The 25,813-nt window shown below is 45.8% G+C and overlaps 2 protein-coding genes across 2 annotated transcripts; one reads left to right on the top strand and one right to left on the bottom strand.

Annotated features, from left to right (window-relative positions):
- The first annotated feature begins 4,246 nt into the window (after positions 1-4,246).
- mxra5a (matrix-remodelling associated 5a) lies at positions 4,247-15,236 on the top strand. Its single transcript, XM_063877373.1, has 8 exons — positions 4,247-4,376; positions 4,934-5,162; positions 5,338-5,467; positions 5,756-6,146; positions 6,255-10,190; positions 10,387-11,305; positions 11,399-11,725; positions 12,467-15,236. The coding sequence occupies exons 2-8, from the start codon at positions 4,972-4,974 to the stop codon at positions 14,046-14,048; spliced, it is 7,476 nt and encodes a 2,491-aa protein (XP_063733443.1). The 5' UTR covers positions 4,247-4,376; positions 4,934-4,971; the 3' UTR covers positions 14,049-15,236.
- Positions 15,237-20,672: 5,436 nt separating this feature from the next.
- On the bottom strand, positions 20,673-25,771 carry gyg2 (glycogenin 2). Its single transcript, XM_063877569.1, has 11 exons — positions 25,549-25,771; positions 24,818-24,956; positions 24,537-24,711; positions 23,745-23,907; positions 23,516-23,642; positions 23,125-23,290; positions 22,706-22,861; positions 22,218-22,334; positions 21,923-22,042; positions 21,060-21,161; positions 20,673-20,920 (listed from the first exon to the last, which is right to left on the bottom strand). Exons 1-11 carry the CDS (start codon positions 25,553-25,555, stop codon positions 20,795-20,797), a joined length of 1,398 nt encoding a protein of 465 aa, XP_063733639.1. The 5' UTR covers positions 25,556-25,771; the 3' UTR covers positions 20,673-20,794.
- Positions 25,772-25,813: the final 42 nt, after the last annotated feature.

The raw sequence follows: 25,813 nt of genomic DNA, 5'->3' as shown, positions 1-25,813 counted from the left end.
AAACGTTTAAAAAAAAAAAGCGGGGGGCCTGCCTTGAATTCAGGAACTGACCTAGAAACCTGCGACTGAGCACACACAGCTACAGCCGGCAGCTTCCTCGGCTACTGATGGACATTTGGTGAGCGGATGCAGCCGTATTAAAGAATCATTGCCTTTTATTACGACTGTGACACGAGCAGAAAGCCACTCCTGTCTAAATATCTCTATATAGTCATTTGTGAGGGCGGCTGCAGCTCTACGGATCAGATCGTGTCTACTTTGGTCAACATGGTAGCTCATGCCTTGTTATAAATCACATCCATCAATGAAAAGCCGCTATTAGATGACTTTATGGGTTGCCAGGTTGTGAAATATCCCTCCAGCAGATGTTCATCCTGCTCCGAATTCTTGTGTTTTTTCACAAAAAATGTTCACGTGAACAAAAAGCCATCAAAACAATAATAAAGAAGCTTTAATCACAGACAATTACACACATCAAAGTACCATTTCTACTTTCAAATATACGATGCTTTGATTTTTTTTTTGCAATATAAACATCTATTATGCAGTGGATATTTGGAAGTATTGGTCCTGTGTGGTTGTGAAAGGGTGTGCTGTTTGTTTTTGTGCCTGCAAGGTGCGTCTGAGAAACCGAGGAACAGACGTTATTCCTGCTCCCGCGGTGTGTGTGTGTGTGTGTTTACACAGAGGGTCTGGCTGACTACATCACAGAGCATGGAAACTTCAGTGATTTAGGTCAAGATCAAGAGCATATTGAGTGCGAGAGGCGGTGCAGGAATGGGATTACAGTTTGGAAGATCAGACAATTATTCAACACATTTTCTTTCCTCAAGTCAGTGACAGAAGTGTGAGGCAAAAGTCGGACAAAACTATATCTTGGAGCAGCAGTGGGCAACTTGATTCACATCAGGAGTCGCAGGGGGTTAAAGCACTGATTACAGATGTCAATCAAAGCAGTTCCGTGCCTCTGATTGTAGATACCATGTCCGATTTGCTCTGTGATTCGGGTCTGGCTGCTGGAAATGAGCGTGCCTCTTTCACCAGTCCTGTCTGCTAGAAAGCCATATCATTTGAGTGACATACTTCAGCCTCCCCCTGCTGTCATCTGCCATGGGTCACACTCTTACATGAGGTCATAACCGATCCAGCATGGAGGACACGGGGGGAGAGAATCAGTCAAGGTCGTGTTGTAAAAGCTGACACATGTTAACGTTCCCAAATATGTCCAGAGGTGACGAGGTCATGGAGGATTTTCCACCTGGCAATGAGGTACACCCTCTGCCTCCACTCGATAATGACTCTCATATCTGTACCCTTTTTCCCAATTTCTGCCTCCGTACTGGAGGCTGAAATAACGTGGGCGTGTGAATAAATCTCGAGGGATTCGGCTTCACCTTGCGCTGCCTCTCTCGGTCTGCAGGGAAGAAGGATGAAGCGCTAATCCCTTTCCCTTCTGCCGCCTCGACAGCCTCCAACACCGAGGCCCGGGATGCGTCTGCAGATGTTGAGGATTTCACTCTCTAACTTTCCAGGCATTAGGCTTCCCTTGGTGTTTACGTAATGTCCGAACTGCATCCAAGCGCTCTCTGGCACAGACTCTGCAGGCTTTTCTCCAGGCGAATTGTCATTCGATGGCAGAGAGTCACCATGAGCACATACGAGAGCCATATGTCTGACTGGGAGAGATTTATAGGGTGTGTAAAGGCAGGAATACTCTTTTCACTTCTCTCTCTTTTATTGCCTTTTTCGCTCCGACCGGCACAGTCAGACATATTTATACACTCAAAATTCTCTCCAACTCAGTTTATTTTCAGGTGTGTCACGGTAGCTGACAGCACACAGAGGCTCCCCTCATCCTCAGGCCTTTTATATGTCCATACGCTGGACTGACTGCTGGTGTATCATCGACTACAATCTGTACACCCTCATGTCCAACGCATGTGACTATTAGCATTAGCAACAATTAGCCTCGATGTGCTCATCTGGTTTCACATGAGCCACAAAAAGATCAATATTATTCTTATGTCCATGTGCATTGTACAGAGCTGCTGTTAGCCTAGCATAGCATCAAGACAACTTACACACCCCATTGCCCCTAGAAGGAATAAGGTCTTTGATTCTGGAATATCTATAACTGAGGTGATGCACTCACTTACAGTTGTACTTTGGAATGCCCTAGAACAGGGATGAGATCTTAGGAAACAAGTAAACAAACTAAATAGTGAATTAGGGAAGTGATTCGATATTTCCACCTTTAGTTTGTCTTCCAAACTATTACAAATCACTTCTAGTTTAGGCACTGAAACCTCTTGGTGAGGTTCATGGAAACACCGTTAAAATGACCACCTTTCACTGTCATGGGGACAATACTAAACACACTGGAAAGGTTATGGAAAGTTAACATCTGATGTGGTTTTTTAACAACGTCATCTGACTCGTAAATCAGTTATTTATTATATTAAAGACAATCCTCTTTGTTTATCAAAGCAAGTCCTTTAATGTTCCCTGAAAACGTCATATGGTAACTGAATAAATGGAGAATGTTATACAGAATAAGTTAAAGGGGGTCTGTAAATAGAAAAGAATCCTCTTATTAATGTATACACTGCCCATCTATGCATATGTGACTGTATGGACTAATACCAAATTCCTCATTTCATCTCACAGGTGAGTTTTAAAACATCCAGCTTGGAAGATGTTGGGGAATTTAAGCCACTGTTGGGTGCTGTAACAGAACCAGGGAGTGTTAATTTTAAACTTGATGAATAGAAGTGTTTATCCTAATGTGGGATAATACGTCTTGGTGTCAACATAAATCCAGAGTAATTACTGGAGAATAATAAATAAGAGATAAGAGAGACCACATTACAGCCACCACTTCCTCTGTTGATAGAATTTTCCAACTTCTCTCAGATTTTATAGATGGGGTCTGAAGCCGTATGCACTTTTAGCCATTGTAGCAAATTCCTGCGGTCCATGAACGTGTCATCACAGACCGAGCATCATGGAAGGAATCTTTAGTTGTAAAGATGAAACACAGAGCAAGACGAATCGTGTTTTATTCAGGGGAAAACTCCATCATGTGTGACTTCCAGTTTAATAGATCCAATCCCTGCACAATAACTTTTAGGGTTATGGCAGAAAAAATATGGTGTTTTATTTGATTGACAGTGTGTGTGTGTGTGTGGGGGGGGGGATTTCCATGTTAATCATCATGATATTCTTACATGTCCATTTGCTGCTCTCTCGTTGATTGCTGTAACACAATTACCCTCAAGCTTTTCTGACAGATGTACTGCTCTCAGTGCTTTTACATTAACATACGTTCTGTAAATTACAATAAAATTGATTCACATAAAACCCCTAGCTCTTTGATTCATTTACGTTTTGATATTCATTGTAATTTAAAGGTCATTTTAGTTATTTCTGTCCTGTGTTCATGTTGAAACTGCAGTCAACCATTTTTAAATGTTTCCTTAGAGCACAATTTCCTTTAAGCTGCTAGTTGTAAGGGTTATAAAAGTCATATTTAAGCTGGAAAGCGAACATATTGAGAATAAAAAGTACAAATAAATCATCAGAGTTGGTCATTATCTCTGAAGAAAGTCTAATTAATACTTGCTCACTTGGTATCGGACATGACAACAGCTTTGGATGGATCAGATCCCCCCACTCCCTCCCTCAGGCCGTGCTCTCTGTTTTTGATGTGGGGCCCATTGTTATCCTGTGTGTTTGTCTTTTTTCCAATGGGTGTGTGTCTAGACTGCATGCTGTGCATATGTGAGTCAGTGTTAATGAAAGGGCTTTGAAGTGTATACCTTTAACCCCCCAGCTTCCCCCCCCCCCCCATCTCTCAACAGCCAGATACTGCAGTTTAATATTGACTTTACAGTTTATAGGTGAGTTGTGGCAGTGTTACAAATTTATTGGGGAAGTTAAATGCATGTAGTGTGTGTTTGTGTGCATGTACATCTTTCACTTCTCTCAAAGTTTCAATATGACTCACTAGACTCCTAACACTAGCCAAGCGTTCTTCACAGTGTTTCTATTTATTACAGTGTCATATTCTTCACGGAGAGCTTCCACTAGACTCTCTCCATCCTCTCAAGGAACTCCTGGCTCCTCCTGTTGCGCCTCCTCAGCGCGCGCGCGCCGGAGCAGCCTTCACTCCTCACTGAGGTCCGCAGAGCGCGAGAGCTTTTAGGAGTGACACAAACTTTTCTCCTAAGCCTTTGTATCAAAATCTGCTTTCGGTTTATGCTCTGCACGGCTTTTCACATTTTGCAACACCAACTTTTTTTTTTTAGTGCGCTCTCTGGACTGCATCCAAATGGAATACCAGGAGTTCCCCCAGGAGAGGATATCACGATTTTAAGGTAAGAGCATTTATATGTTTTTGCAATGATCTGAGCTGAAGTTTTAAAATATTTAAGGCTGACACGCGCTCCAGCGAAGTGCGTTTACCGCAGTTCGTTCATGCATGCGCGGAAACAGAGAGAGAGTTACCCACAAAACAAGAGCCAAAGTCGGATCAGCGTTCCAGCCCTCGGAGGGATAGCAGCTGTCTTCTGTAATGTTATGAAATTCCAGTTTTATTTCACCATTTATTTGACTGCTCTTTATTGCCCTTCTTTCCCGGAAAACTATTAAAATACGATCTGCAGTTAACATGAAAATAAATGTGTCATGTTGTGGTAACATTTTTACCGGTGTTATACAATCTTTATTCCTTAAAAAGTGTTAAAAGAGATGAGTCATTGTTAGGAGCAACATTGGAAACATAGATAATAAATAATACAGTATTTAAGTTAGTCTTATATATTCTACATTGACCTTCTTTCCATAACAGTATCATTTTATTACCAATAATAATAATTAATATAAAAATAATTACAGTGCTAAATAAATAACTCATGTGTCACTGTTGTTGTAGTTATAATTTGGGCAGCTGCAGTGACTGCTCCTCTCTACATGAACATGGACCCCCCGGCCCTGTGCCTCCTCCACACTGTGCTGCTGATGGTGATGTGGCCCCCCGCTGTCTCTGTGCCCTGCCCCCGGCCCTGCTCCTGCCCCCAGCCCACTGAGCTCCACTGCACCTTCCGCTCCCTCCTCAGCATCCCAGCGGCTGTGTCCAAAGACGTGGAGCGTGTGAACCTGGGGTCAGTGATGTTTGCGTCTTCAGCGTTTGACTTGCATGTCTGTTATTCTGCTCCACCATCCGTGACTGGATTACACTCCTACTGCAACGGGATTTAGTTTTATCGCGTGCCAATTCAGGATCATTGTTTCTCATGAATGTTTATAACACCGCCCACTCTGCTTCTGTTGTTTCAGGTTCAACAGCATTAATAAGATAACAGACAAATCGCTGGCTGGTCTGAGGAAGCTGGAGCTCCTGATGGTCCATGGGAACGAAATCCACAACCTGCCCAATGGAGTGTTCAGGGATCTCTCTTCTCTACAGGTACACTGGCTGAACACAGGAATGTTGGTATTCATTAAAAAGAGGCTGCTCTTTAGTAAAGTAAATATGTGGAAATACCTTTCTATATAAAGAATGTCCAGGCCTACAAACAGTATCTTTTGTTTTGTACAGATCCTCTTAAAAATGTGCAGTCTCTCCCCCGTTTAACATGACATGTGACTAACTTTAATAGAATGTGGAATCTTATCTTGGTGGTCTGGCTCGGTTGAAAAGGGTTCGTGATGTCATGATTACGAATCCTGACTATGTTTCTCCTTGTTGGTTCAGATGTTGAAGATGAGCTACAACAAGCTGAAGGAGATCAATAGACGCACCCTTCATGGTCTGTGGGCTTTAGCCAGATTACACCTGGACCACAACCACCTGGAGTTCATCCACCCGGACGCCTTCCAGGGCCTCACCTCTCTGCGTATGCTGCAGCTGGAAGGCAACCGGATTCAGCAGCTGCACCCAGCAACTTTCTCCACCTTCACACTGATGGGCCACTTCCACGTCTCCACTCTGAAGCACCTCTTTCTGTCTGACAACGGGCTGACCTCGCTGCCCTCCAGGCTGGTAGCAACCATGCATCAGCTGGAGAACCTGTATCTTCATGGGAACCCATGGACATGTGACTGCAATATGAGATGGCTCCATGGCTGGGATAAAACCTCACCAGGTTAGATGCAAAATTCAGTTTTGAAATGCCTTTATTCTTTAGAACAGTCAAAGATAATGCAAGACTACTTTGAGGTCTTATTTGACAGCTTGTTTTTTTTGTCCCCAGGTGTCTTGAAGTGTAAAAAGGACAAGGCCCTTCCTGGTGGCCAGCTGTGCCCCATGTGCTCATCTCCCAGGCACCTCGAGAAGAAAGAACTTCAGGCTATGGAGAACCTGGTCTGCAGCAGCCCTGTCATCAGCTCTCCTCATAGGACTTCTACACCCGATGACGTGGAAAGTGAGGTCATGACCACAGAGGACTTCAGGGAACCATTTGGAAACATCTCCCTGGGACTGTCAGACGAACATGGGAATGGGGTGGACCTGGTGTGCGGGATAAGTGAGCCAAGAGAACTTTCCAAGATCAGCTGGGAGCAGGTCAACCAGGTCCAGCTGTCCTCCAACATCTCTTTGTCCGTGGATCTTGAATGTCCTGTGGATAGAGAAAAGTATGAGCAACTGTGGAGGTTAATCGCATACTACAGCAATGTGCCAGCACACTTACAAAGGGGGGCTATGCTAAAAAAAGACCCTCATCCAACCTATGTGTACAGGCAGGACTCTGAGAAGGATGCCCAGTACTTCACAGGTGTTAAAGTGAATATGATGGCCCAGCCGGCGTGGCTGATGCAGACATCTGCAAACCTTCAGCTGAACAGACTGCAATCCTCCGCCAAGATGGTAAAACTGATCCTGACCACGGACTTCTCAGAGACAGTGCAGGCGGAGCTGGTGAGGAGACAGAGGAGAACATGGGTCATGATTGAGTCAACAAACACAACCCGTAAAGTGTTGAGTGCTATCCTGGGAAGTCCGAGTGAAATGCACTGTAACGTGCACAGTTCTGGCCAGCAGGTCCTCCACTGGATGCTGCCAGACGGCTCTAAGGTGGAGGCCCCATTCAGCAGCCCAGACAACAGGTTGACTGTGTCCACTGACGGAAGGCTGGTGATTAAAGCTGTCAGCCACACAGACGCTGGAATTTATTACTGCATCGCTAAGGTTCATGGAGACCTTGCTGTCATGCCATTCCATCTGACGGTGCAGGAATCCTCAAGCCCTCCCCCTGGGGAAGACGCCTCAGTTTCACCTATTGAGGGATTTGCAGGCAACCCAATTTCCCTGCCTTGCACGGCATCTGGTTCCCCTGATGCTGAAATTAAATGGATTCTACCAAACAACAACATAGTTAGTTTCCAAGCCAACTCCTCTAGAGCTGTGGTGTATTCTAACGGCACTCTACACATCCCACAGACTCAGTTTTTGGACAGTGGTTATTATAGATGTGTAGCTATTAATCAACATGGCGTGGACTCACTGGCTACAAAAATCACTCTGGCCCGGCGCAAAGGAATGATCAGGCCTCTGAGGAAGTTTCCAGTAAGACCTCAGTCAGCATCCGGGTTGAACACTCAGATTAAAGTCCCCACAGAGGAAGCAGAGGAGGCATCAGGGGACGTTGAGGTCACTCAGGTGGCGGCTCCAGTGAACCCTTTGAGAAGGAGAATTCCTGAAGGTGTGTCCCCTGGCAGGAGGGGCGTCCACCCGTCGAGGAATGTGTGGCGGAGGCCTGCTGTGCTGCGCAAACCGACAGGATCACGTGTTGAAGACAGGAAGAATATAGTTGATAACAGGCGGAAGGTTAATATTTCCAAAAGTAAAATAGACCCTGAGAAATGGGCGGATATTTTGTCGAAGATCAGGGATAGAAAAGCTCAAAATACTGTGACACCACCTCCAGTTGAGCGTACGACAGAGAGGACAGCGACAGAGCAGACGACACAATCACAAGATGTTACTGAGGGCTCATCAGACGCCTTTTTTGTGCAGGAACATGAGGGCCAGGATTACTTCACTACAACACACATTCCAACACAAATAAAAACGGATAAACAGAATACACGAGGTCAAAGCACACATGTGACTTCTAATACCTACACCACGCTTAATACACACATGACAGCAAACAGTCACAGCATACACTTAACAGCAAAGCCACACACAGCGCTCACATACAATGTACAGCACACAATCCAAGATATAAGCTTGAATCCAACTTCAAACCGAGTATTTTTCCTCCCACAGCAGACCACATCTGTTCCCCCACACGCTGTCACTTTCTGGCAGGCTAACACAAACACTGCGAGTAGCAGCCGCTCTGAGAACCTTAGCACAAATACAGATGTTAACAGAGTCAAAACAGCTGATGGATCCAACGCATCAGAGAGGAGAGGGAATATGAGGAGACCAAATGTTGTTTCCAGCTCTAATAATGACAGAGAACTCTCTGCAAGGGGAAGGCCAATTATCCCTTCAGTCAACCCAAATGAGTCAACCCAAGAGGAAAATGGAAAATATTTCAGTGCAACAGCAGCAACATCACAGTTGCATATTCAGCCAAAGGACACAAGATTTGCATCTGAAGCAGCGCTCACAACAGTATCTCCAACAACTCTCCTCATCACAACAGGAAGGAGGGAGTCTGAAGGACAATCGCCCCCGCGCCTACGACAACCATCCTCCAGGAGGAAGAATGGGGTTCGACGGAGAAAGCAAAACAAAAGGAAACAAAAGCTGAACAAACCCACCACGTTTATCACCAGCACACCTGCGACGACTCCCCTAGCAACAGTAAGGACCACACAGCTAAAAATAGAACCATTAGAAGTTACGACAGCCAGTTTCAATACCGCTGTTCCATTCAGCAGCAGCCAAGCAGCGTCATCAGGCAGACTGAGTCATGAAGAAGGCAAAGTCTCACTGCATGACGCTGAGGTAGCCACTAGACTCTCTCCAACGCCAGCTTCTCCCTCCGTGACAAGAGACAGCAATTTACCTCCGGCCAAACCTCCACTTGAAAGCACTTCAACGGCACCAGCATTTCCAACAGGCTCTCCAGGAGTGGGTCACGGAAAGACAAGTTCTCAAACAGCCTTGAGAATCTCAGAGAGTGTGTCTCCTTCAGAGAGCCTGGATATGCTCACGTCCCTCCCTCTTACACTCAGCCCTGTTCCACCTGTTCATCCCTCAGAGGAGGCACAAAGGGTCAGTGTTACGGCAGACCTGGGACTTATGCCACGCTCTGACTATTCCCCTGGGCTTTTCCACACTGTGACGCAAACACATGTCGAGCAGGATAAATCAGACTATCAAAACACACCCACGGAAAAAGTTGAAAAGTTGCTTTTGAAAGAGACTCACACGCATGTTTCACTGCCGCCATCCCCGTCCACCTCAACTGCTTCCTTGATTGAAGAGACAACCTCAGGAAGTGGCTTGATGACGAGACTGTTTAGGCTTTTCCAGGGTGCAAAAGAAAAGGTTACTACGACTATATCTGGAGTACCTGCAATATACAATCATGGTGAAAGTAAAACCACAAGCAGTAGTTCAGTGGTAGATCAAGATCTTAAAGACAACATAAGAGATGTGGTTGATTTTCCTTTAACAAGCACTGTCATACCAAATCCTCCCTCTACTACTGATGCTGGAGTCATGCACGTCACACCACCAAACATGTCTACCACAGGAGAAATGGATCCTACGTTGAGGGCCACCATTCAGGAGGCTTCCAGGGTAAACCGCATTCCAGACAACCAAAGTCAAGACCAACAAGTCACCACATCAGAGCCTAGGAGAATATTGGAATTCCATCCTGCAACCCAGCAACCTGACCACAAACTGGCTCCATTTGTTAGCGAAAATCCAACTTCCCAGAGCAGTGAAATCAGCCCGAGTGCCAGCACCACCCCAACCCCTGCCCCAACCCCAACAATTGCCGCGATCCAAACTCTTCCTTTCACAGAGGGACTTCTGACAAGCACTCCGGATGTGTCCAGAACTCACCGGCTACCTGGACAAGGATCTGCTCCGCGAGGGAAGCCAAAGATAACGAAGAGCGATTTCCAGACTTTCACTGTGGAAGCTGAAACAGATGCTCATCTCCCCTGTGGGGCTGAGGGAGAGCCAATGCCCTTCCTGTCGTGGACTAAGGTTGCCAGTGGTATGTATGACTCATTACTACTCGGTGTGTTATGTACATCAGTTCAGGCTCGGCACATCCTACAAAAAATTGATTGATTTATTATATCGGTGTACATTTTCTGGGATGTTCGTAGGGTTAGGTTCCCAGAAAATGTTATCCTATGTGTGAGAACAACACTTTCACAATCCAAATCTCTCCCTTTCCATCCATGCAGGGGCGAGTATTGCTAAGAACACCAGGGTCCACAGATTTGAGGTCCATCCGAATGGTACATTAATCATCAGGAACACACAGCCCATGGACGGAGGCCAGTACCTCTGCACAGTCCAGAACCAGTATGGCTCAGACCAGATGCTGCTCAACATGGTGGTTCTTTCTCGGCATCCGCGGGTCCTCCAGCCCCGGCACAGAGACATCACCGTGCGCCTGGGTGGGGAAGTCAGGATGGAGTGTAACGTAGAGGGGCACCCTACACCTCGGGTCACATGGGTGCTTCCTAACCAGGTCCACATGGCTGCTGCCCCACTTGGCGTTTTCCCTCAGCAGCATGTGGCCGTGTTCAGTAACGGAACCCTGAGGATTAGCCAAGCCACTCACTCAGACAGAGGGATTTATAAGTGCATTGGCAGCAGTGCAGCTGGAGCTGACACAGTCTCAGTCCGCCTCTCTGTCTCAGCGCTGCCACCTGTGATTCAGCAGACCCGACACGAGAACACCACACTCACAGAGGGCAGCACTGCCTACTTCCACTGCACGGCCACAGGTGCCCCTCCGCCTGTTATTCGCTGGACCACACCTGATGGCGTACAGCTCACTGCTTCCCAGTTTGTCACTGCACGCAACCTCCTGGTCTTCCCTAACGGAACCCTGTACATGCGGGGCGTGGGCTCGGGAAATGCTGGGCGATATGAGTGCTCAGCCAGTAACGGTGTGGCGTTCAGCACAAGAACAGTAACCCTGAGCATAAAGAGAAATCTGTCCTCTGCAAAGGCCAGCATCACCCTGTCATCGCCCCAGAGAACAGATGTGGTCTATGGGGGGAGGCTGCTGCTCAACTGTGTGGCAACAGGAGGACCAGAGCCCCGAATCATCTGGAGGACACCCTCTAAGAAGCTGGTGGATGCTCAGTACAGGTAACAAATGCACACTCTTATTAATATTCATCAGTAGAAAAACTGCATACACTTCACCTCCTCTAAATGCTATTGTTTCTATCCTTTTTGCAGTTTTGACCCCAGGATCCAGGTGTTCCCCAATGGCACGTTGACCATCCACTCTGTGACCGACAAGGACAGCGGGGACTACCTGTGTGTGGCACGTAACAAGATGGGTGACGACTACGTCCTGCTGCGGGTCGACGTGCTCACCAAGCCGGCTAAAATCGAGCAGAAGCAGCATAGGTCCAGCCAGGAGGTGGTGTACGGCGGGGACCTGAAGGTGGACTGCGTGGCCTCGGGTCTCCCCAACCCCGAGATCAGCTGGGCACTGCCCGATGGCACCATGGTCAACCCGGTCAAACAGAGAGGCAGTGTAAGCAGGGGACGCAGTCGCAGGTAAGAGCTACAGAGAGGAGTTGATTTGGTTTTAGTTTTGAGACATTGGACAAAGGATGTAAAGGAAGTTTTGAATTAGTTGTAAGGTCATTCAGAACTCAAAATATACATTAAATGCTAACATGGATGGGGATGTCCTTCAAGGTGTTGCTAAACAGAATTATTGTGGAACTGACCAATCACCACTGGCCAGTGCTGTTCCCACATGACTTAAACATTTTGATGTGTTTATTTGACTTATTGGAAAATATTTCCTCGCCGTGCTTCTGTGTCAGCTCAACACCTTGAGATTTATGACTCTTCAGACGTCCACAGAAAATTACTTCAAGAACCAATTTTGGCATGTGCTGCTAGAATACAAGAACTCCTTTGTATTTCGACATTATTTATTGTTTCCTTCAACGACGCAGGGAACACTGTAAATACTCCATGTCAATATGTTCCGGTTGAGCAACCCGACATATTTCTTTCTGACACGTAACCGAACAGAAAAAATGGCTTTGGAGGAAAATACAGAACCTATCCTTTGGTATTTTAAGAAATTCACCACCACCTTTTATTGATATGGAAAGACCAGTCTTAGAAAAAGGAAAACAACATAAGGGAGCCCTTTGTGTTGAGTATTTATCCAGGAATAGGACGAGTGAAGGCAAAATGGTTCGTCCGAATCTCATTACCAAATAGATATACCAGTCATCAAAGAGTAACAATCCCTCCTCCCCTTTCCACTCTGAACTGTAGATATGTGGTGTTTGACAATGGGACGCTGTTCTTCAACCATGTCGGCATGCCAGAAGAAGGCGACTATACCTGCTATGCCGAGAACCAGCTCGGCAAAGACGAGATGAAAGTGAGAGTCAAGGTCAAGGCTGCGAGTTCTCCGCCACAGATCCAGGACAAAGACCAAAAGATCGTCAAGGTTTTCTATGGCGAGACGGTTACGCTGAGATGTCACGCCAAAGGGGAACCGAAGCCAGTCATCACATGGATATCCCCTACACATAGAGTCATCTCCCCTGCAATAGACAAATATCAGGTCCTGGATGACGGGACATTGGTGGTTCAAAGAGTCCAGCGTTTCGATGGCGGTAACTACACCTGCATGTCCAGGAACAACGCAGGACAAGACAATAAAGTCGTAAGGCTGGAGGTTCTAGTGACATCCCCGACGATTAACGGCTTGAGAGGAACTGTCAACGACATCAAGGTAACTGCAGTCCCAGAGCAGAAGAAGCTGCTAGACTGTGTGGCAAAGGGAACCCCCACCCCTCGTGTCATGTGGGTTCTACCGGGAAATGTGATCCTTCCTGCACCGTACTACAGCAACAGAATGACAGTTCACCAGAATGGTACTTTGGAAATCCGGTCCGCCAAGAGAACGGACTCGGGGCAGCTGGCTTGTATAGCACGTAATGAAGGGGGGGAGGTCAGGCTCGTTGTCAACTTGGATGTCATCGAGACGCCACAATCTAGAGGTTCCAAAACAGATGGCCTGTCGCTGACTGTGGGGAATGCCATGACTTTAAACTGCACCTTTGAGGGCTTAAGGCTAACTCACACCACTTGGATCTTACCTAACGGCACACCTTTATCCATCGGGGCTCGAGCTTCCAAGTTTTTCCACCAACCAGACGGCTCTTTAATCATCAGCAACCCGTCTGTTGCTGAAACGGGTATGTACCGCTGTCTGGGGCGTAATTCTCGTGGGCTTGTGGAGCGTACCATTACATTGTCCCCGGGGAGAAAGCCAGAGATCGTTAACAGATACAACTCTCCTGTCAGCGTTGTGAATGGGGAAAGACTTTTGCTTCATTGTTTAACCAGTGGCGAGCCTCTCAGACTTTCTTGGACGCTGCCCAGTGGAGTGGTCCTCAACAGGCCGCAGAGAGCTGGACGATATGCAGTCCTGCCAAACGGGACACTTTCCATCCAACAAGTATCAGTCTATGATCGGGGCTCCTACGTTTGCCGAGCTGCGAATGAGTACGGCAGCTCTCAGCTTTCTGTGTCAGTGATCATCATTGCATACCCTCCTCGAATTACTAACGGACCGCCCTCTGTGACTTACGCTAAACAGGGAGTTGCTGTCCAGTTGAACTGCATAGCAACCGGAATACCGAGAGTGGAGGTCGCGTGGGAAACACCTGACAAAACACGCTTGGCAGTCAGTGCACAGCCACGCCTGTTTGGAAACAAGTACCTCCACCCACAAGGTTCCCTCATCATCCAGAACCCAACACAAAGAGATGCTGGCGTCTATCGATGCACAGCCAGGAATGCCATTGGCACAGACTCTAAAGCTACTGTTCTCAATGTGTTCTGATTAACCAATCACAATAATCCATTCTCATACTGTATGCCCAATCAACTGCCTTAAAATATTTTTAACAATCAAAATGTTGGTAAAACTGCTGTTGCAAAGAGGAAATAATGAATAATCCAAACCTGCAGCGGTGCTTTGAGTATGCTGTGTAAAGGCAAGAAGTCGATGGTATTTGAGCACTGTAGTTTACTATATCCATCATTTAGGTTTTACACAGATCATTGGGAATAATCAATAGGCATCCTATTTGAATCCTTTTTGGTAAAGCAATAACTCCTTGGTGGGACATTATCATATTTTCCAGTGTGCCATTGTTGATGCTTTTTGTATTTACCAGGTCATTATTGTGGTTAGTCGCCATGCTGTTGTTATTTTTATATACCAGTTGTGGCATTTTGCAGTTTAGGTCCTTTTGGGAAGTGCAGCATAAAGCCCCTCACACAATCATGTGTACGAAACTTTGAATAAATAATAACGGCAACACGATTGACACCTCACTCCACAAGGTAACGGCACTGATGAATAGTTGTAGGTATCTGATTGGCTAAAAACAAGACCCATACACATTTCTAAATATACTTCAGATCACTCAGGGAGGGACCTAAAATGTAACCTGCTAGCTGGTAAACAGTGCAATTTATGGAAGTCCACATTCTAAATTGATTTTCCTCAGTTATTTTGGACTTTGAACGAACAGCCTGTAAAATGCCATCAGACTGTGCCTCTGTCCGACCCACTCTGGGTGCCTTACATTAAAGCCTTGATCCTGTGCTGATCAGTGAGCTCTGTAGCATCCTCAGCTGTACACATGCTTGTATGGTACAGCTGCTTTGGACAATGACACATTATGTCATGCTGTAAAGAACTTCAGTACTTTTCATTTTCTAAGTAGGAAATATTGTTTAACTTAATTACATATATGTATAATGATACTATATCAGAATTTTATTTTTTACTCCAAACCAGTTGGTATCCTGTGCCTTGCATAAATGGTAATCTTCATTGTGTCCATAAAATATTTCAATAAGTGCTATTGAAGTTTCCTGCTTTAGAGTTCGCACCATCTTCGAATCTGCCTCTGAAAAAAGCTGATTCAGGTTCCATGTCCTTATTTACATTTGATTTGGTTTTGGCAGACTGTGATGCAAAGCAATTTCCCCATATTTTAATAAAACATCTCCACCTGTTTTTCTACTGAACTCATTGTCAGAAGCAGAAACTTTTTTATTGCTGAGGCAGGGAAAGCAAAACATTGGAAAAAATGAAGACTCACCATAACGAAGAGTAATGCTTTTGAATGACTTCGCCATATACAGCTGTCACAAACTTCAGGAAATGTACATACGTTTTTGACTGTATACACTCAAGTTGGATGTAGTTTCTTTCTTACAGCTGGCCTTAGAAAGCAGAAGACAGAAGGAAATCTGTGAAAATACTCAATTTAGCAGTTTGGCTGAAGGAAGTAGGTCACCATTATTCTTGAGGATTTGAAACTTGCGATCATCGCTCTGGGAGTTCAGCCACCGTCTCGTCTTCCAGAAAGAAAAAAACCTCTGGAGCCACGAGGAAATCCCTCATTAGTTCAGCAGAAAGAGTCACACGCTGAGAAACTGCATTTACTCTCGTTTTTATCCTCTGGAGCAGTCGGATTATCTTTTAAATATTAGTATTGTAGTACTTTCTGCATTCCCCTACATATCCAAGTTGAGTTAAACAGAAGTACCATGAAGAAAGTCCTGTTAGATTCTGAGGAAGGAACAAAAATAAAAGGAGTTTTCTTTACTTTTCTCCGTGCTGATGAGATCCACATTTTCCACTGTGAGAATTGATTAGGCTGCAGTGATGTGTGTTTTTCCCCTGTGGCCGAAGAAGTCTGACAGCGTATCCAGATGGCTCGCAGCGCTCCACATCGCAAAAAAGTCTCTTTGTGTTATGAAGCTGTCTGTCTGTGACCCAGAACCTGCTTCATTCACTTTGGAAAGTGCTCACCTGTTTCCGTTTACCTGTAGATTACTCTAATCACCGAAGGAGACAGTCATCAGCGTAAAGTAATGCCACGCGCCCGGATGTGTACGCTGTTTATAAGCACCTTGCTGTATGTATCCGCTCTGTCTTTGGATGGCCTGAGGAAACTGACATGGGATGTTGAAAAAGTCTTCAAGGGATTCAGGTTAGGGGCGGAAAAACTGGGATAATAGGATCCATATATTCCCTCCTTTTTTCCCCTCTGTGTTTGTCTGTGGCTGGGTGTGGCTGACCTGCATTCCCCTTTCCCTGCTCCACACCAACTCACTGCTGCTCATTCCTCCTGATTGCCACCACTCACCTGCACCTGTATTGGGCCTGTCCTCATCTCCAGTCTCCGCCATTTTTCGCCCTGCTTCCTCACGGCTGACTTAGTACTGCAACTTGTATCTCCTGTTTGCTTGTACTTACCCTGTTTTCCCTGCGTTAGATCCGTCACTCTGCTCACGTGTCACCACTTCCTGGACTCCCTGGATGACCTACACCCGTCCGGACCCTTGACTGTCTTACTCGGCCCTGGTTTGTGCAGTAATGCCCACATTGAACCCTGCTTCTTTGTACCTTCTATATAATGCTTGTTTCTATTAACAATTACTCAGATCCTTTACTTAGGTAAAGTAGAAATGCCACAGTGTGTAAATACACTTCTGCATTTAAAATATTACACCACTTATAAGTGCTAATCGAGAAACATCCGTGAGGGAAAGGACTGTGATTTATGAATGGCTGCAGATATGCACATGGCTCTGCAGCTGATTGTCGAATCAAAGCCGGCACGAGGGAGCTGTGTCCTACAGCAACACCGTCAATACATGGGAACATCAAGGCGCCTCATGTCTGAGCAACAGAGAAGCTGGATTTAAAGCAGAGTTGAAAGGGGCGTCACAAGCAGTGCATGAGAACACGGTGTAGACGCGTTGCCGATGAAAGCGGCTTGAGTGAACACCTCTTCTTCTGCTGTGATGTTGACAACATCAGTGTGCATGCGGCTTGTTTTTGACACGAGTGCACGCATAATCAATCGTGAGATCATCAGACTCAGTAAACAAGATGCATAATTGAAAAAAGCTGTCACGTGTGTGTGTGTGTGAGTGTGTGTGGCCTCGATGGTGTTTCGGGCTCAGCAAATGTGCCTGCCTTCTACGAATTCATTCAGAATTCTGCCTGTAGTGTTACTGGGACTGGGTGTTACCCCTTTATACTTCTTAGGATTACCAAAAATGTATCTGTAGCATATCATGAGAGGTATTTTGTTGATACTGCAATAGTTCCACATCCAGCAGATGCAAAATTACATTCACTTGAAATCAAACGAGGTAAAATATTTATTCTGTTACTCGCTCCGGTTTGTTATCCACCAGAGAGCAGCTTTAAGACCGTTGAGACTTATTGAAGAACATTTCTCACTAACGCATTGAGAAGCTTGCCATTTTTTATTATTATCAAGTTGGTTTTGCAGAGAGAAATTGGATGAAAATGAATCGATTGTTCCCCACACTAAGAAACAGAAAATGTGCGTTTAAGATAAGACTCAGCTAAATTTCATACCCAGCCTTCGATGCTCTAAGTAGAACATTGTCAAAGCTCTGATTTGTTCAGGACAGATATATATTTTTTCATATGTTACCCGAGGATTACTTGAATTCCACCGCTTATTATGAAACATTTCTGATCTGATTTGTGTTTTTTAAGTACATTTCTCAGTCACATTTGTTCCAGTCAATCCTTAAAATTCCACATTTGATTCTTGGAGGTTAAAGTAATCAGCTACTTTGAATAGACACTTCCCCACAGATTGTCTCTGGGTCCAGCTGCTGTTATCTTTGGACCTTTGGTTCATTTCCCCCTGGAGGAATTAAGGGTCTAAGGCAGATGTGAACATGTCTGCAGGCCAACATGCGTCTGACGGTTGTTTTATACTCTTCCTGGGTCAGAAAGGATTCACACAATCGGTATGTAATTGGCCCCAGAAGCAGAAACACCAACTATAAAAATCTTTTTACAAGCTCTCTGAAAAATGGATCTTGGCGTGTGAAAAGGTAACACGTTGAATGTTCCAGAAGATGCTTCCGTCCATTAAATAGAGTTCTTGGAAACTGGTTTGGTTTGTGGCCCAGTTCCTATCAGCATCCTTCCACTGCAGAGATCATCTCCAACCAGCTGCTCAACCCCAACTCGAATCAGATCTCCTCCACAGCTGACTGTCATTACTCCTGCAATCCCCAATTAGCCTGGTCGCAGATCGGGGTTCATTAGAATGTGAAGCCGGCGGTTGTACCACCGAGCAAATTATCTGAGCGTGAATCAACTCAGTCATGCGACGGCTCCCACACATGATGGAGGCGGTCCAGAACCCGAAAAACATATGGAGCTGCTTAGAGTCCTCTGACGGCTCACGTTTCTTTCGGGTCCGTGCTGTGTGTCTGATGGCTGGAGCCTACACCTGCACACACACTAATTCCCTTCTCTTGCACACACACACCGGCATCCTGAGTGTGCTCATCAAGCCACAGAGGGCGTTCCAGATGGGGCTTTATCAGGACTATTTGTTCATGTACACACACTCAGAGCGAATGGAAAATTAAGAATAAACAAGAGAAGGGGGGAAACTTCAGCAAACTGTTTCCTGGTTATTTGAGCAAGCTCGGTTTCCTCCTCCCTGAGATTTGCCTTGATGTGCCCCACTAAGGTGTAATTTCTTGGAAGCACATATGGATGTCAGTACAAACAGACGGGGTCTAATAAGGGGAATTCTTTGCAGGGTCAGTGTGGTGTCAGTGCCGGTTACGTAAGTGCGGCTGAAGGCTGTCTGAGTTATGTACTTGAAGATTGAGTTCAAAACAGCAGACTTTCTCTTGAGGATGACTGTTGATTGATGAGTTCAGTGAGGAGTCTGCTAGAAACCATTTTAGCATGTAAACTTTACTGGCAAGAGGTGGGGAAATGAATAACTGGCCATTTTTATTGGCCACACTAGTGGTGGAGCTCTGTGGGTTACAATGTCCTCTTTTCTGTCTGTCGGTTGACTGAAATATCCCAACAACAGTGGTCAAGTTTGAAATATTCCGGAGGAAGCAGCCTGCTAACTTTGGTTCAGACATTAATGTCCCCTCAAGATGCATTTTATTCCTTTAATGATACTCCAACTTCTTCTGGCTCCAACGTCAACTCAACATGTGGATAACCCTAACCCTTATATTGTATACTTTCAATTTCAAATTCTAGAACTGTAGAGCTTTTGCTATTTGTGTCTAGAGCTAATTACCAAATGCTACAATGCTGACTGCTGAACCCATCGTTAAACCTGCAGAACATCCGGAAGTGAAGGCATTATTATGGGTGGCCTTCCTGGCAGCAGTTAAAGCTCTTAGCCAAATATCAACACAGTCTAACTCTATAAAGTTTATAGGTATCATTTGGTAACAAACAGAGCATGCCAACGCACAGGAGATACCTGGTTCGCATGGGTGAGCCCCAAAGCATGGCTTCAGGCTGTACAAAATATAATTTTCCTCAGCTTGTTGTGAATCATGGTGCATTCAATAATCATTAAACATGCCCTCGGTAACTTCTCCTCGGCCTTCAGTATTTCCAAGCGGTGTACATTATAGGAGCTGCAGAGCAGAGGAGTGAAAATCAAACCTACCCTCGAGCAGGACTAATCATTCAGAATGATTCATCGATGTTGTTGAGTTTTCAAAGTAATGGTGGATTTCCCCTTAGGGACAAAGTGCTGAGGGGGAGTCAGGGAGGGTCAGTGTATTGCTCTGATGTCTGAGAGGACTATAGGTCAGAATGGTCTCTCATGCCTCTAGGATGTAGAACAGATACATGTTTATTAGTGTTACAGCTTTGTTTTGTACAAGGAGAACAAAATGAATTAGGGCTTATGGTGAGGAAGTGCCCCCACTTATTGTTGATCCGTAAACAGACTGCAGCTTGACTTCTGAACTGCTATAAATAGTATTACTGTGATTATATAGAAGCTGTGACGGCCTGTGTGGTTCATCCGTATCAGTGTGTGCTGCATGTGTGGACACACTTTGTCCTTCCCTGCTTGTAATTAGCAGCAGGAGGCTGACAGGTCATATTTATGCTAATCACACACAACACAAACACAGGCGTGGACTCCAGCTGATCATTACAGGGACACGTCTCACACTCAACCTGGGAGCAAACTACTGGGTGCATTTACTCAAATAAATGAGTATTTCCATTTTATGCTTATTGTAGTTTCTTCCTTTACCATCTTAAGCATTCCCAGCAGCATCTGAGTGGATGTGGAGGTCAGGAGAAACCAGCATCTTATCCTGCCAGTTATCCCACTTTCATCTGGGAGTCACGCTGGAGCCAGGTTGCCTTTTATAAAAGCCCAGTCATAAGAGGAAGCGTATGAAAAGGACATGGCAGGTAAGCATCACACAGCATCTCCTCATGTCTTCCTGCTCCTCATGTGCTCTCATGATGGAGAGTTCCGGAAGAAGAGCCACAGTGCCCCCTGCTGGAAGAATTCACTCATTCTGTGTGAGTTTTTCTGTGACATGAGGAAAATGAGAAAACTAATCACCAAACTGGAACACTCTCAATGTGGAGACAACATTTCAAAAACATTTTATTAGTTATTCTGCCTGTAAAGCATCTCATGTATTATAAGCACTGGGCCTAGACTAATCGCTAGCCCAGGTGTGCTTGGTTGCAAAGTAGTTCCTGTGTGTGAGCAGTTAGTCCAGGAAGCGGTCGAGCATCTTCTGGATGTTCTTGAAGGCGTCTCGGCCCAGGTAGTCGGCCTGTCCCGCCTCCCACAGCAGGCGGTGCTCAAGCCGCTCGGCCTCCGTTTCTGCGGCCCTCTGGGGAGGACAGCAGGGGGGGGGAAGCAGGCTTTTTTTTAATTGAAAATCTTATCTATCTGAGTAATTCCTCCACCACTGCACACAAAGGGAGTGGCTTAAAACCTGAGCAGTGTTTGAAGCAGGCTGTGAGACTTACAGGAAGTTCCTCAATGTCTGAAAGATCATCGCTGTCCTCAGTTTCCTCTTCCTCTAAAGCCAGGTCCTGGGTCCTTTTGGGGCGGTACTCTTCCTCAGAACCCTAAACACACACACACACACACACACCTGTCACTGTTCAGCACAACAATGCTAGCAGTAGGCGCTTTCCTCCTGCACCGCGTGATAACACTGATGATGTATGCACATGGTCCGCTCAGGCTTATCTTACAAGCTTGTTTAAGCACAATGCATCAAGTGGAAATGAATGAGAGCAACGCAGTGAGAAGCTGTGACAGATAACAGACGTCGTGTTTCTTCTTTCTGCTCCAGTCAGAGGCAGTCGAGCAGAAATAGTAAATTAACAGGAGCTAACACGAGGCCCTTGAGCCGCCTAAATATCCCCATCACAATCACCGTGATGTATTGAAAACACAAGCAGCAATGCTAATGAGGTCATTCATTACGCTAACTCATGGATTTATTGCAAATATATCTAATGACTACTTGCTCGGCTGCACAAAATATTTCAAATGAACCCAGAGTTAAGTTTAGTTTTTAATGAAGCTAGCCATTTCCCCCTGCTTCCAGGCTATATGCTAAGCTAGGCTAACTTGCAATCCACCCATGTGTTCCTGTGTGCACCTGTTCCCCCACCTGACCTTCATCCCATCATTAATTTAGATCCTATATAAGTCCTGGTTTCCTTGTTTGATCCGTGTATGTGTCTGTTCCTCCTGCCTGCATTAAGACAGAAACTGAACTCATGAAGTTCTGATACTTATTCTGAGTTTGTCCCTATGAGCTACACCTTGTGTTATCTCCAGCAGTGAGGTATGAAGGATAACGGATGCATCAGCTTACTGTCTCTGTGTCAGACGGTAAATCGAACACGTTAAGAAGCGGGGGAAGAAGTATGGGCAGGGAATCGGAACTGTCCAAGTTTTCTTTCACTGGCACCTTGATGACTTCTCTCTTTTGGACCTGCAAAACAGGAGAGGATGTTAGGCGTTGGCAGAACCAGTCTATGATCCGCTAGGCTAGTGTGTTCTTGCCATTTGCAGCATCTACAAGGCTGAATATTTAAGACAAGGACTCAGACCTTGAATGCAACATTATTTAAGCAGTGACACAAAACTGAAGAAATGCATCAGCTTACTGTCTCTGGGTCGGATGGTAAACGGAGCGCGCTTGGAAGCGTGGGAAGATTTACGGGCAGTGAATCAGAAAAGTTCAAGTTTTCTTTCACTGGCACACTGGCTTTTCTTTTTTGGACCTGCACAACAAGGGGAGGATGTTTAGTGATGGAACCAGTCCCTGGGCCGGGCAGTCATATGTGGTGTCTGGCTGCATGTCCACTTTCCTGCCCAACTCTGTGACAAGAGGCCCTTGAGCTGCCTAAATACCCCCATAACAATCACCATGATGTTTTGACGAGGTCACTCATTAAGCTTAATCATGGATTGACTGCAAATATGTCTGGCTACTTGCTTGGCTTCACAACATATTCCCAAATATTATATAATACATTGAGTACAGTGACTTTTTTCCCTTAAAAAGAGCTGCTTCTGCTGGAAAAAATGAAAATAATATCAGTAAATATCCATTAGTGACCCATAACAAAGGTGAGCAGATGGATTCGCTTACTATCTCTGGGCCAGACGTTGCATGGAGTCCCTTTTGAAGTGGGGAAAGATGTGCTGGCAGTGAACTAGACTTGACCAGTTTTCCTTTCACTGGCAACTTGGCCTTTCTCTTCTTGATCTTCACCACAACTGGCTTCATAGCCTCTTTCTTTTCGGTCTGCAAAACAAGGGAGGATGTTTAGTGTTTGGACGACAACCAGTCCCAAGCCAGGCAGCCTTGTGTGGTCGTCTGGCTGCTCGGCCATGTCTACGCTCCTGCCAAACTCTGTGACTGAAGAGGGGGAGTCATCAGAGGGATGTTCTGCTCCAGTGTTTGGAGGGAAAATCCTGCAGAGCCTCTGCCAAACATGGACCATGGCTGACTTCATGCACAACAACCAGGAGTGACACAAGTGGGGGAAAGTAGATTCACTCAAGTACCTGCTGGGGTGTCTCTGCTGCAGAGGATTCGGTGTTACTGCGGTATTCCCTCCACCACAGAGACAAAAACTGCTCCATGTTTGAGTGGCCGCCCTCCCTCTGGCTGCTGCTGCTCCAGGGTTTCACCGATCCTATGAAGTGCACAATCTTTGCATCATGGCCAAACCTGCAGGAGCAAACTGCAGCTCAGGATGCGTGTGTGCACTTTGCAGCAGAGTTTTATTGTCAATACTTCAGTTGGTATATAATTGGTGTGTGTTTTGTGTATCGACATACCACAGAAAGGAACAGTTACTTATACAAATCATGGGCTACACCACAAAAAAATAGGCCTTTGAAACCTGTAATGAGTTAAATGTGTGTAAGGTGATGTGTGTGTGTTCAGACTCACTGCTGGAAAGCAGGCAGGTAGCTGTACAGGGCGCTGGCGCTGAGGTTGTAGATGAACGGCAGATGTTTACTGATGTCTTCCACCGGCCAGCTGCTGAAGAAAGAGTTCAACAGGCCCTGGTCCCCTCCTGAACGCAACACATGTAACCAGTAGCAGTCTCCTTTAACATCCACTCACTGTTCCTTTTAATAGGTGATAATAAAGAGAACTAAGAGCTGTCCTGTGTTACCATCAAAGCTGCCGTGCTGCAGGGCGTGCTCCAGGAGGCCGTTGTGGGTGTGCAGGGACGGCCTGAACACAAACACCCCGGAGTTGAAGCAGTCGGGCCAGCCGGGGTCAGGAGACGCTGACAGCTCGTCTCGGTCAAACAGCTCATCCACATTACACAGGACCTGAGAGGGGGACACCGCCCATCAGGTCAGTGTGGGACATGCGGATAAACCCATGCCATGACACATATTGTGACCTTGAGACTGCCTGTTCCTCCGTGTTTAACATGAGAACATGTTTGCACTGAGCACACAGAGACAGAGGGACGTGCTCCTAAAGGGCCACTCACATGCTATTGATTCCTATAGGAACATGATGGATGACCCTCAGAGGGACTCACTGGTGTTTACTGGTATATAGGGACCGATAAGTACAGATAGTGATAGTACAGTACGGCCAGTGAGCCTGCATGTCCTTATGCTGTACAGTCGTTTGTACATCTGCCTTGTTGTGGACAGAGCCCTGTTGCTTTGAAAAGTGATCAAATATTTGGTTTCGAAACGTGCAAATACAATGCTATGCTAACAATTAGCACAATTAGCTTACTATGGAAATATAAAACAGCTTCACTGTCTGTGTCTGTTTTGTGCATATGTTCTCCTGACATTCCTCCATACGATTGCTATTTCCCCAGCTCCTTCATAATACAAGTCACCCAGTTATTTTGAAACACAAAGAGTGCACCTTCTGGACATATATTTCACCATACAATATTAGACATATGTTGTGTTTGTGTGCGTGCAGGACTCACCAGTGTGTCGGCGTCCAGGAACACACACTTGCTGTACTGGGTCAGAGTCCAGCAGTGGATCTTGGTGAAGGTGATGCCCAGCTCAGGACGTCCCAGCAGGGACAGGTTGAGACGGTCCTCACTGTCCATCAAATCCACCGTGATCACCTCATCGAAGACACTCTGCAGGTCGAGCCTGGTGTGGAGGAACGTGACGGAGTGAGTGAGAATCTTAGACATTGTATATACTGTATGTCAGGGTATGAGGAATGCAGCACCGGGATGACATCATTCCGACCCACCTTGACTGCTCTGAGACATTGGGTGTCACCATGGCGACGATGCTGCGAGTCGTCCCGTGGCGCCGCAAACTTCTGGCCACCACTGTAGCCCCCATGCAGTAGGAGTTTGTGGTGGCCAGGGTGACAAATGCCTCCCCACCTACAGAAGGGTCACATGACAGGGTTTCAACTATTTAAATATACACTTAAAACTTAAGAGATGTCTGTGAGTCGGTTGCTAAGAGACGTCTAGAGCACTGTCCAATCAAGAGCAATCACCTTTGTATACAGGAAGTCACTTTGCTATGATAAGTGAGATATTTTCTTATTTAAGAAGCACTAAATATATATATGTATAAATGTGTGTCTGCCTACATCTTTATTTGACAGTTCGAGTATCCTCCTAAAAATGAGTCTCACTGCAGCTCTAAAAAAGCTATTATCACACGAAAGGCCACTAATGGTTTATTGTGATGCTTTGTTTCCATAATGGTTGAACATGAGGTCGTGATAAAGTCATTTTCCTGGCCCGCAGTCAGAGCATCTCCGGGCTGCGTGTAGAGTTACACTTCAACTGGCACACTGAGGAGAGTCTATTCTGATTCAAATCTAACTAGGTCACTAAAGTGTTCTTCATGTGTCTTTTAAATGTGCAGAAAAGGTCCATTAAGACACTAAAACCCTAGAATCCTGGAGGAAACTCAACAAATAAGCAGTACAATTTCATTTGAGACATCATTTGGGTCACTTACCTGACATTTTACGTGCGTTAGATCCGCTCACTTTACCCAGAAAATATGAATTAGCTTCCCTTCACTGCAGCAGGCCTCTCATTGGGGGTGTTAGGAGTAGTCAGCGGGGCGTCCCAAATGCATCGCAGCTCTGGAGCTGCCGCTGGAACCTTAAATACTGGGAGGATGAATGTGTGTCTGCGGCAGGAAATGACATCCCTTTCTGTATTGGGAGTGAAGTGTGTGTGTGTGTGTGTGTGTGTGTGTGTGTGTTCATCTGGTCATT

Source organism: Eleginops maclovinus, chromosome 24, assembly GCF_036324505.1.
Source record: "Eleginops maclovinus isolate JMC-PN-2008 ecotype Puerto Natales chromosome 24, JC_Emac_rtc_rv5, whole genome shotgun sequence".
NCBI classification, from domain to species: domain Eukaryota; kingdom Metazoa; phylum Chordata; class Actinopteri; order Perciformes; family Eleginopidae; genus Eleginops; species Eleginops maclovinus.
This window is presented reverse-complemented; position numbering and strand designations above follow the sequence as displayed.

Coding starts and splice junctions, on each gene's coding strand:
- mxra5a (XM_063877373.1), top strand. CDS start 4,972: ATGAACATGGACCCCCCGGCCCTGTGCCTCCTCCACACTGTGCTGCTG. Junction 5,163..5,337: donor GTGGAGCGTGTGAACCTGGG/GTCAGTGATGTT, acceptor CTGTTGTTTCAG/GTTCAACAGCATTAATAAGA. Junction 6,147..6,254: donor CTGGGATAAAACCTCACCAG/GTTAGATGCAAA, acceptor TTTTGTCCCCAG/GTGTCTTGAAGTGTAAAAAG.
- gyg2 (XM_063877569.1), bottom strand. Junction 22,862..23,124: donor CAGCAGAGACACCCCAGCAG/GTACTTGAGTGA, acceptor CTTGTTTTGCAG/ACCGAAAAGAAAGAGGCTAT. Junction 22,043..22,217: donor TACCATCCGACCCAGAGACA/GTAAGCTGATGC, acceptor CCTGTTTTGCAG/GTCCAAAAGAGAGAAGTCAT.